Genomic DNA, 12275 nt, shown 5'->3' with positions numbered 1-12275 from the left:
CTAGCTGAAATCTTTTTATGTTTACTCTTTGAAAAAGTATATAAAAAGTTTTTCAGAATAAATAGCTGTTTTACTTCTGAGAAAGAATTTTGTTAATATTCCAAATTTTAGTGAAAAAAATCTTGAGTTTAATTTAAAAATGTGTAAAGATAAAAATGTACGCCAAATATTAAAAATATATCTAAGTATAATATAGCCTTTGCATTTTCATATAGCTATTTAATATCAGCCGTCTGCTATGTAATATCGCTTTTCTATTAAATTTGTTAATTACTATTTCAAAAGAAAAAGGTAATTTTATAGGCAATTTCTGTAAAATCTTTTCTTATTCAGCAACTTTCTCAGAAATTTTATTCTCTATTCTCATAAATTATCAATCGACCCTAACATTTCCTTCTCTGTGATCACAGAGATGCCTCCTACATGTTAGCTCGCATTAAAGTATCGAAGGGCGCATAAAAATAACTACGGCATTATCGTCAATGACATATTGACGAGGAAAAGTACACGACGTGGATGCCTATGGTCTAGAATTATTATTAGCCCTGCGACTATTGTTGGAATTACATTGTTTTACGCTAAGGATTTATGTTATAAGAGAGAATAGTGATGAGGAAGTTAGTGAATCAATTGTTGAGACATAAGATAATATTAGTTCAGTGAGATAACTCTCGTGATCAGATATTTCATAAATAAACATACATCACGTGTTATGTTACCAAACCTATTAGATCTTTTAAATATTTAAAAAACCTTAAATTAACAACGTAACGAACAACCGTATCTCCATCGTCGAAAATAATTATCAATGTAACAATAGTGAGCTATAAAACATAAGTACAAGGCAATATCTCAGGAATCCACTTATACTTCGTCTTCGAAATACTGCGAGAACGGCATTCGGAATTTGGGAAGAATATCTTGGCGGAATGGGAACTTACTGCGTTTTCATATTTCTGGCTCTGGGATAACTCTTAGATTCTTTATCCTCGAGCATCCGCGTAATGTCTAAGATTGATGCGTAAGATATACTGGGAGGGGAAAGCATATTTCGAGAAAATGAGCGAGCGAGAAAATAGGAAATCGTCCGAAAAGCCACACGAAGAAAGCTGGCGCCGCGCGGCGCTTCCGTTATCAGACAATTGAAATTTCCGACAAGTGATAAACATCGCAAATCGTTTTCCGTAATAAATTGACAATCGACAGAGAGCTGCCAAAATTCCTTCTTTTACTAGCTGGAATTATTTTCTCCCTGAGGCAGTGAAAAAACTCGATTTATCCACATTGTTCGAAGAGAGAGAATCTCTTTACGCGTAGCTACAAAGAATTGGCGAAAAAATAATACGAAACAAGAATGGAAGATGACACAAATAAGCCGACTTCGAGTAATAAATGGCCGTGATGAATAATAACTCGGTTATTGAAAGAAAATTCCAGTCGTAGTTTCCCAACTCGCAATATTAGTCTAGTTCTCGGATAAGATCCTTCCTTCGTTTCTTCTCCGAGAAGACTCGCCTCCTTTCCCTCTCACCGACCAGTTTACTATGCTTTCTTTATTCCGCAAAGCCACGTCTGCATAATGGTTATTCAGATATCGAATCGATTTATTTCCCAAGAGGCATTCGGAAACTTCGGCCATCTCTGCGGTGAACTTGGAATAGCTATTTCCCTCTCTTTCTCTCTTTCTTTCATTCCTCTATCTATCTCGCTTTTGCAGTGCACTTTGGGGTCCCCGAGATCTTGGACTTGCCATAGAGCGTGAAATGTTCATTGGGTGACATTCGTTTCGCTAAACTTTTATCGCCACGTTTTGTCTAAATCTTCTAAATCGACCGTTAAAGAAACATAGAGATACTCGAACGAGATAAATTTATGCGTCCGGATTGATAAATCAAAAATTTATTTATATATTTGAATATTTAATGATTTTTTTAGAAATTATAATGTAATATATTTTGTAAATAACTATGTATATTCTATATGTATATTCTTAATAATAACTGTATGTGTATTCATTGTTATTAGACCTAATAAAAATAATATTAATAGTAACATTATGTATAAGCTGCAGTTAACAATTGACATTAACTCAGTTCATCGGAAAATTCAGTTTAGACGTAACAATCAAACGTTTTAAAAGCGTCTTTCAGTCAGGAAATTCGATGTAATCGAGCAATAGATAGACAGTTTAATTATACGGATAAATGGATAGATAAATGGAGAGTTAGTTTCATTAGATAGATAAATGATATGTGGGTAGATTTATACCTAGTTAGATCAATTATCGAAGAGATTCCGATATAATGCTATCAGAACGATTGCTTCTCACAAATGTGATTAAAATCACGTCCAATTAAGAAAAGTGGACGGAAAAGTCGATAACCGACGGAAAGACTAAGCGATTGAATGAATGGTATCATTTTCATGAAAGTTATATTTTCTCCTTACATGTTAATACGACTTAAAAAATCATCAGAGTAATAAATAATATAAAAAATTCTAATCGTGTATTCTTTGCAGACTAACATTTTATGTTGCTATACTTAAACAATTTTATGTAAAATGCTTACAAAATTATCACTGTTAGAATATTTTTGAAATATATTGGAATGTAAGGGACGATTAGTACTTTCAAGTCTGTAATTGAATAAGATGGAGATTTAAAAAAAGATATTTTTTATCAATCAGAAGTAAATCAATCGTATCTTCTCAAAATTAACGCTCCATGAAACTTGAACTTAACTGTACTTATCTGGATTCTCCCGTATACATATGTATAGTAATATGAACGGGTTACTAGGACGTGTACATTAAGTCTTCGAGAGGAACTACTCGGGAGAATAGTTTAAGTGCCTTTCTAGAGAAAGCTCATCAAGACGCTCGTCAAATAATTAATGCTCTCTTCCCCAGAGAAATAGAGCACTTTAAGATTCACTTCGACGCGTCTTCAAAGAACGCGACTTGCCAATATTCGCAAAAGAATTTTCGCAATGTTAATTATTATCGAATCCTAATTTTTTAAACGCACTAAAATATAGTACAAAACATCATCAGCTATATTTTATTAAATTGATTATCGTTAAAGAAATATAATATCAAAACCATTATAAAAATATTAATTTCATAAAAATTAAATAAGAATTTAAATGAAAGGATTAAAAAAAATTATTGTCTAATAGTACGTTTTAATATACTTTATTGAGATTTACGAATTTTATTTTAAACAAACTCAATAACAAATTTTTAAAGAGATATAATGAAGCGTAATTAATAATAAGCAAATTGAATTTTCTGTATCGCAAAATAAAATTGTGATGGCAAACTATCTAACCTTATTCGGGTATCCATTGTATCTGAGAAGCTTCTTGCAACACTTGCCACGGTTCTCATAGTAGAACATCTGCACCATGTCCGCGCGATCGGTCGCGCCGCTGACGGTGAACGGCGCCCTGGACGACGACGGCGGTTGTTGTTGCTGTTGCTGTTGCTGCTGGGTCGGCGATTGCCGACGCCCCAGTGGCACGCACGGGCACCACCCCGAGACCATCACACCGATCGGGCCCGTCGCCGGCCCGATTAGCCCGACCCAAAGCTTCGAATTCTCTTCGCTTCTTCGTTTCTTCGAAGATCACTTCGTCCTGTTGAAGACAAGTCTCTTCATTGTGTCCCTCTTCACCTCCTCGCGAAGTAAACTCCTCTGTACTTTCAATCTCACGAGATCCTTACGGAAATCTCGTTAGAAATCTGATAATTTTAATGATGAAGTTGCGTTGTGGCTTTGTTAGCGCATTCTAAAGCTTTTTTAAGAGGAACAAATTTGAAGCGATGACGGCAGTAGTTGTTATGTGGAGGAATTTGGCAACGAGTCTTGTACTACTTGTCGGTGCGTTTGGCAGCAAGCACCCTAGAAACCTGAAAAAAAAAACATAATTAAAAATAACTGTACTAAATAATCTAGCGAATGGATTTATTCTTCTTAATCGTACATTGCTATTTCTGTCTTTAAACCTAACATATATATTTGTTTTATTTTGAACACAAAAATGTAACAAACTGTAGGTAAACAGCAGAAAAGTATTAATTGTCAGTCAGAATTTTGAAGATTAAACGGACTTCGCGTTTGTGCTATATATTATTGTTTTCCATAAGAAAGCAACTAACATTTATTTAACACGTCTTCGAAATTGAAAGCGCTACCTTTTACTACGAACGAAGCATTCATGAAACACAGCAAAGCTTAATTCTGAAGTGGGTCAATTAAACCCGAATTCTCTCGCGAATATTGGGACGAAATTGCGGAACGTGGCGGACGTCAAGGAAGGAGCGAATCCTGCCAGACTATCTGTGTGGAGCTGTCGTTCGTTCTACCACGAATGTCGTTCGTGCTTTTCAGACTTTCGAAGAAATCTGTCCGATTAAATTCGAGTGCATGTCGTTGCGAATTACGGTCGGATCCATTACCGCACCAAAAAAGCGTGCTCTCCGTAAATCAACGGCCGTTAGATTTGCCGTTCGATCTCGTGACTTAAATTAACGACTACTGCAAAAAGCGCGGCAGGTTGATAAATTGGTAGATAGATGGATAGACACTGTAGATGGATGAATTTCCTTCTGCCATAGATTCTCTAAGAATTCCCTAAGGACGACCTGAGATAAATAGATATAATTTATTTAGATCTTAAGGAGCGGGTCCCGTAAGATACGAGAACAGGAAACTAGAACGAGATACTTAAGATTGGTGATAGCATTCGCAAATAAATATATTTTGTATTGCAATTAATTTCTATCTTTTAAAAAAGTAATATTGAAAAATAATTACGATAAATATAGTAACATATATAACGTCATTAACTTTAAATAAATAATGCATTTATAATGCATCTAGAATTCTTTTCGGAAGAAGTACAAAAAGATCCAATTGTTGCTATTAGTAGAAAGAAAAGCAATCTTTTAATTAAAATAATAAATTACATTAATGCAATATTTTAATGATATGTCATATATGTAATGGTATGCCAATCATTCGACTCGCGGAGCCATTCGAGAAACTGTCAGTGGAGACGTACGTTTTATTTCCTGACAAAACAAAACGAATGCAATGCAAACTGACTAAAGTAGACGATAGAGCGGGGGGATGAGAGGAAGAGGAGTTGGTGAAGCCGTAAAGATGAGAAAAACAACATAGGAATTTGCAATTCATGAGAAACGTCGTCGTCGTCGTCGTCGTCGTCGTCGGCCGTGCGTTAGTCACAGAATGCGCGACCTAATTTAAGAATGGAAAATTTGCGCCGTGTCTCCTCTACTCTTGGGTAATAAACGCGTCGCATACTGTGCAAACATCATTCGACTTACAGAAAATAGCGAGAAGAATTTCCACCTTCCTTCAACAAAAGATCAACAATAGTTCCATCAAAGAATTCGCCTTCCTCATTTTAGCGGAATTTGAATCGAAAAATGTGCACTGTTTTCTTGATATTATATAGATAGATGTTATATAGATAGATTTTCATTACTTTTACAAGCATATAAAAATTATTAAATCTTATACTTTAACATCTTTAGAAAGGTATTTATAAAGTTGTGTATTAAAAAAAGAATGGAAAGAAAATAGAGATTATTTAATCAAGTGTTCCTGATATTTCAAAGAAAGAAAATGCGTAGGATACAAATGACCCAGTCGTATGTACTAAGGATTAAGCTTGACATAAAAATAGTCTTAGGAATCAAAGGTAAAAATGAGAGAAATACAAAATAAAATATTCATTAGAAGAAAATGTGCTCGGCGAAAGAATCCAGTGAAGAAAAATGCGAGTACAGCGATGTCTCTGAATCACCCCGTAAAGTCTGCAGTTGCATTAAGTCCGGAAGATTAATCGAGCCATGATTTATATGTATTTCCGGCGAAGGTGCGAAGACGCCCCTTTCGCGTTCTCTAAGACAAAGCCGAACGCACAGACTCATTCGTGCTTTCCGCACTTTCCTCGAATTTTGGATCTAATTTCTGTCCGACCTCGTAATACGGGTCGCCGAGGTGCCTAGAGGACACGCGATAAGTTTGCTTTACGATTGTGCCAGGTGACGTTGAGTCGAGCCCCGTTTAATAAAGCGCAGGTCGTGAGTCACCCAAGAGCTGCCTCCCGCAGAGATTTTCAGGTCACCCGGTACACATCGTAAAGAGACGTAATAGGTTAAACGTGCGGGATAAGCGAAACGAACGAGGTTAAACGTGGAAATGGAAATTTTCCGGTTACGTCAGTATCAATTGGCATTAAATACAATTAATTTCGTTCACTCTTTATTTGATCTTTTTATATGTATTGTATATCTGAAAAAAAGATTGCAAAATTTGAAATAGTACATATACTGTGGATCGATATTTTCGACAGACTCGTTACCAGTATCAACCTCATCAACGAGATGAACAAGAGGTCGGTGGATTTTTCGAATTCACGAGAGAGGTGTTGAAACATTAACTAGTATTGGTCGGAGTGTGGGAAACTTCAGGTGATAAACATTTTATGGCTCCCGGTGGATGAAGCGGAAACGAGCTTCTATATTCATGAAAATCTGCGGATCTCGCGTCATAAGATTTAAATTAATCTATTGGACAAACATTTATCATAAAAACGTGCAACATGCATTCTCGTGAGAGAATTTTCATAGAATTAAACAAGAAATACGAGTTCATGTAGAATGACATTCGACGGATGTAGGTATACGAGAGTGCGTTTCTTTGTAACTTTTGACTTCGCGCTTCTCTTCATCCTCCTCTCTTTCTCTCTTTTTCTTTCTCTCCGGGCCCATTCGTCCGTTGATGTAACAATTTTTCACCGTGACATTCCCGGCTTAGAGCTATCCCTCGAGAGTTTAACCTGCTCTCGTTTCTCGTTCCTGGCCGAGTGGTCATAGATTACTCACTAAAGCATAGTGTAATCCCAAGTTCTCGTTATTCTGACATAACGTGCTATGCAAAATGTGGCAGATCGTGCAGCGAGACATGAGCGATGGGTTATTTTGATATCTTAATATACCTTTACAACAGTTATATATTTCTGATAGTAACATGAACTATCACTGTTACTATGGCTTTTACTGTGAATAATAACTACTGAGAATTAATTATTATGTCGCTGAGATTGTTTTTCACGTGTGCGAAGAAAACAAAATCTAAGTGAAGCAACAGTTGTCGTGTCAAACTTAATTACGTACCTACTTAATTTTTTTTAACATTTTCCAAGTTTTTTGTCTTTCGGTGTCTATTCTCTGACGCAATTTTTTTCTTTCGGTGATACTTCCATATCTATTCGAGTGTTAAAAGAGTTAATATCGATCGCTCTCACAGACGAAGTATTCTGTTCTACCGTGAACTAGTTCAATTGAATAAGTTCAGAGCAATTCCTTGTTGCTGTCGTTGCCGTCACTGTGAATTTTCCCTGCGATCCGCAACTTTTCGGGGCTGGCTGACTAGTTCGGGCGCGGATTTCTGCACGAACGAGCTAAATCGACTCGACCGGTCTCGCCGGAATTGCTTCGTTCGGAGTCTCGCGGAACCGCTAGTAAAATCCACGACGACAGCATCGATTTTTCGATGGCAGGTCGGAGAGAGTTTAATTAAATCGCGGCGCGGAACTTGTGGACGAGAGGTGACATCGAAGGAACGTAAAACCCGTAAAAACGTAGATTAACCTCTTCAGCATTGACACAGGACACATCGTAGAAATCGATCTTTGATGCGATTCTCGCGAAAAAATTCGTAGAATTCACTATATATTATCAAATAATGAACGTTTTAAGTTATTGAGACAATTTGACAGTGACAGTGTTAAGTAACGAAAATACAGATACAAATATTGAAAATACTAAATAATAAAATATTAATATACAGAGAAAACACTGAAGTATCTAAAAATTTAACTAAATACAGATCTGAAAGTAATTTTGTTAGATCATTAAAATAGTTTATGTAAAATACTCTTAAAGTAACTTAAACAACGCTACAAAAAGTTTTAATATTTTAACAACCAGTTGAAGTGTCCTACATAACTATTTTGATAGTGTAAACAAAATTATTTTCAGATCCGTATCTAATAGCTAAATTGTTAGATATTTTAGCAAAACCACATTCTTTCCATGTAGCAAAAATTTAATACGTTAAATAAAGTAAATATTCCAGTTAGTGGACAGTTAATGAACAACCAATTCATTGGACAAAGTGATACAAAATTTTGAAATATTAAGTTTTTAACGATATGTACAGTTCTACATAAATTTGTTATTTATAAAAATTTAATAACGAATTTATTCAGAATCGTACTTGTCATTAAAAGCTTAATATTTGAAATGTTTTATCACTTTGTCCAATAATTGATTCATGTCTATTAATTTATATTTACCTTACATTTTTAGAAAGATGAACCTGTAATAAATTTAAATTATCAAAAAAGACATTTATGTAGAAAAGATTATTTTAGAAAATTCTCTTTGTAAATGTGCTTTGGAATTAAAGTGATATATTACAGTGAACATACTTAATTTGATATAATCTTGAAAAATGAAAAATGCGTTAATAGAATTGAAATACCGACATCGCGGACGTAAACATTGAAAATGACAAAGTATCGCGATTTTTAATCGCTTGACAGCTCGATAAATTGCAACTAACAAGGGTAAATTCTGGGTTCTCCATATTTAATTCCGGAATTATAGTGGTGGTGACACGTCGCGCGAGAAATAAAAGGGCGAAAAAACGGGGCAAGTTATGACGTTCGCGCGTCGTATGAGTTTTCGCGTAAAAGTTCACCGGAACATTTCGCAAGTGTGGCTCGTTGTTACAAACGCGCTTTTTCCGCGCACGTTTATACGGTATGGAAAGTGCGCTCGTTAAATTTCGTTGCTCCGGATGGGGACGCGTGTTCCCTTTTGTAAGTTCGACGAGTAGTTTTGTAACAAGCCGTGCCGTCGTGAGTGCAGTCACGTGCGTGCAAGCTCGTTTCCGGACTTTATAAAACTCCCGCGATAATTATCGTGGCAAATAAACAGTCGCCAGTCGGCATGCCCGACGTACGGAAGTTAACGTAAACTCGCGAGAGACAATCGCACATGTGCACTTGTGTTTAAGCGACAGCAGGGAGCGAACGAGCACGTGCGCACGGAAAGCGCTACGAGAACTTTAATAAGCTAGGTTTTCTCCGAATGGAGAAGAAATTAAATAAAAAAACCGAGGAAGTGTAAATAAATACTCCCGAAATTAAAATTTCAAAAATTCATCAATGCAAATAGCGTTAATTGAACTAATGTCAGCTTCGTTAACGAAGCACTTCAAGATTAAGGTACTACACAAAATTTCTGATTGAAAATGGACAAATCAGAATTTTCTGGTTACATCTATTATATAGAATTCTAGTTGAGATAACTGGAATTCTGATTGATACAATATTTCTGATAAAATATCTACTAGAATTCTTATTTTTACCAGAATAATTACATCAATCAGAATTCTAGTTATCTTAACTAAAATTCTAGTAGATTTAACAAGAAAATTTTGACTCGTCCATTTCCACCAGAATTATTATTTAATCCAACTAGACCATTTTTTTTCAGTACAGTGTAGTTTTTTTCAATACTCGATCAATGAGGTTAAGTCATTAGTTTTATAATTGAGGACTGGAATAACATCGATCAATGTTAATTATAATTCGCTAAACGCGCGGAAAGTTTATGGAAAAAATTTCACTCGTCGATACGCATTTCCCTTGGCCTCGCCACGAGTAATAAAGGCGCTTAACGGAGCCGTACGTATCATATGCACCTGCAACATCCCCGGCCGACAGTTTGATGTATGGGACCGCGGCGATGCGCACGCGGGCGACACGAGCAAAAAGTCTCTCCGCGCCGTAATCCCTCTTCGTTCCCCGGGAAATCTCATTACGGAAAAGTTTGAGGCAAGGCTCTCCGCGTCGCGTCGTGTCGCATCGCATCGTGTTGCACGAGGTGGATGGAGAATCACCCTCTAACGTACAGGAGTTGTTTAGGAGTGCGTGGAAATAGCGAATGCGGAGAAGGAGAAAATGAGAGAGAATATTCTTGTAACCATTGTCGGGCAGACAACTTCCGCGATATCTCTTCAACGAGATACCACGGTGAATTTAAACTTGTTGCGACCCTTACAGCAACGAGACTCTTGCCTTATTAAATTTAAAATTCTTCTGGATTGATAGTATGATTCATTCATAAATTTTTTTCAGGATAATAATAAGCGACTTTCCTCTTAAGACTTTTGTGTAATCTTCTACCATGTCGGAGATAACTTTTCGTGATATTTTGGAGACATTGGTACATTTAAACTTCTTGCGCCCTTAAATAATTACACGATCGAAATTCTTTTTTCTTTTTTGAAAAAGTTAGCATATAAATCTAAAATATTTAAATTGTGTGTGAAAATGTTATTTATTCATGAATAATTTGCTTACTCGATGATAAGAAAATTAATGTATCGAAAATTAATTTTAAAATTTATAAGAGAGGATAAAATACATTTTTCTGTAAATTTTCAAATTGTATAAACGATTGAGGTCGCATAGTGTATTCAATCAAATATATAAAACATTCATGCACTATAGCGCAATAGTGTTTTGTATGTTTAATTGAACATACTATGCGACCTCACAGTCTTTTATACAATTTAAAAATTTCTGTTAACCTATCCAAATTATCCCGATTTACTTCACAAATAATTTTTATAAACATCTCTAAAAAAAATTACTGAAGATAATGTGTGATGTATACACAAATGATCTGAAATTTGTATCATTTTAGTTTCATGAGATAAAAATTTGCAAATTCTAACATAAAAATATTTTTCTTGTAATGTTAGAGTTTTTATTTCTAAGAGAATGTTCAAAATTAATTGTTAATGATGCATCCAATTTGGATAATTCAAAGAAGTTCTTAAACTGATTGTATATATAATATCGCCTAGCGATACTTTTATCTTTTAACTCAAATAATAAAATTAACAATAAAATTCCCCGGAAACGCACCTTCGTTGAGCTGATTCTTCGATCAAATTCAAAATCGTTGAATCCAAAAGTGAGCGTCCTCCGTTACTCCGGTTTGTATTGAAGCTGCTTCAACTTTGAAGGCAGGAAAGCCGACTGGCGCACACTACGTGTAACTAGGGCCGCCGGATATTACATCCCGAATTTCCGGCGGTCTTAATCTTCCTTCCACGCTCTCGAAACATCCTCCCTTCCATCTATCTTAGAAAGGATCGCAAAACATCTGTCGAAGGAGCAGGAGAAGAACTATCAGATGACTGACGCGAGTAGGACGATAAGAGACAATAAGAGAAAGAGAAAGAGAGACAAAAAAGGAGAATGATGAAGGGAACGAAGAGACTCTGTTATCCGATAGAATTGGCCGTTCCTTCAGGACGAGTTTGAACGATAAGAGGAAGGAGGGAAGCCGCGCACACTACACCGGGTGGACGTAGGTCGCGTGTTTCAGTCGACGTGCGGACGCGGACTAAAGCTCTCGACGGACGAACGGGTGCTCGTCGTCGCGTCGCGTCGGCTCGCGCGACGGCGAGAAGCGGCGGCGCTTCCTCTTCCCTCGTGGTCGTCGCCCGTACGGCGCAGGGCTGACTGAGGGAGGCCGTGGCGCCGAGCGTCGCGACGCATCGCACCGCGCCGCACCGCGCCGCTGGAGCCAAACCTCGGACCTGCGTTCGTTCGTGTGTACCCGAGCCGTGCTGATCTTACACTCTCTCATCGAAAAATTTTCGTTTGTGAAGAGTAATCATTTTGTTAAAGAAAAACTCGTGAGTGTCCTAGAAGATTAAGATTTAAAATCATGTCAATATTACAACCGAGTAAAAAACATTCAACGAGTATTTCATAGTCAATTCATAAGAAGCACGTTTGAATTTTTAAATCAATTATTTGCAAATGCATATTTTGCAAAATTAAAAAGAAAATAATCGTAATGGTTCTGATGGTTATTTGATATTGCAAGTGTTTAATATTATGTTTCAAAACGTATGAGACACTTTATGTAATGAAAATATAAATAAAAAATGGGTTTACACATTGCAGATATTTTTGTTCGGTTATGTAAAAAATAATTATTTTAGTTTTTATGAGAACGTAATATAATATTATCTCTGTCTCTATTTTTAATTAAATTTTTAATCAATTTTATTGCATTATTATACCAGCTTCTAATAATTAACTGTTATATAGTGACAAATTATAAAGAGATTGCCGGTTTCAGCTTGT

At 36.2% G+C, this 12275-nt stretch overlaps 1 protein-coding gene across 1 annotated transcript in view; it reads right to left on the bottom strand.

Moving 5' to 3' along the window:
- LOC108720936 (uncharacterized) overlaps positions 1–11410 on the bottom strand; it is a 39385-nt gene extending 27975 nt beyond the window's left edge. The window contains exons 1-3 of the mRNA XM_018445217.1: positions 11398–11410; positions 11040–11280; positions 3332–3912 (exon numbers count right to left, since the gene is read on the bottom strand). Coding sequence (XP_018300719.1) covers positions 3332–3547 — 216 coding nt within the window. The 5' untranslated portion in view covers positions 3548–3912; positions 11040–11280; positions 11398–11410. The remainder of the gene's footprint in view (positions 1–3331; positions 3913–11039; positions 11281–11397) is intronic.
- Between the last annotated feature and the right edge of the window lie 865 nt (positions 11411–12275).

Source organism: Mycetomoellerius zeteki, unplaced genomic scaffold, assembly GCF_001594055.1.
Source record: "Mycetomoellerius zeteki isolate Tzet28-1 unplaced genomic scaffold, Tzet1.0 scaffold156, whole genome shotgun sequence".
NCBI classification, from domain to species: domain Eukaryota; kingdom Metazoa; phylum Arthropoda; class Insecta; order Hymenoptera; family Formicidae; genus Mycetomoellerius; species Mycetomoellerius zeteki.
The sequence above is the reverse complement of the archived record's forward strand: the minus strand, read 5'-3'. Positions and strand labels throughout refer to the sequence as shown.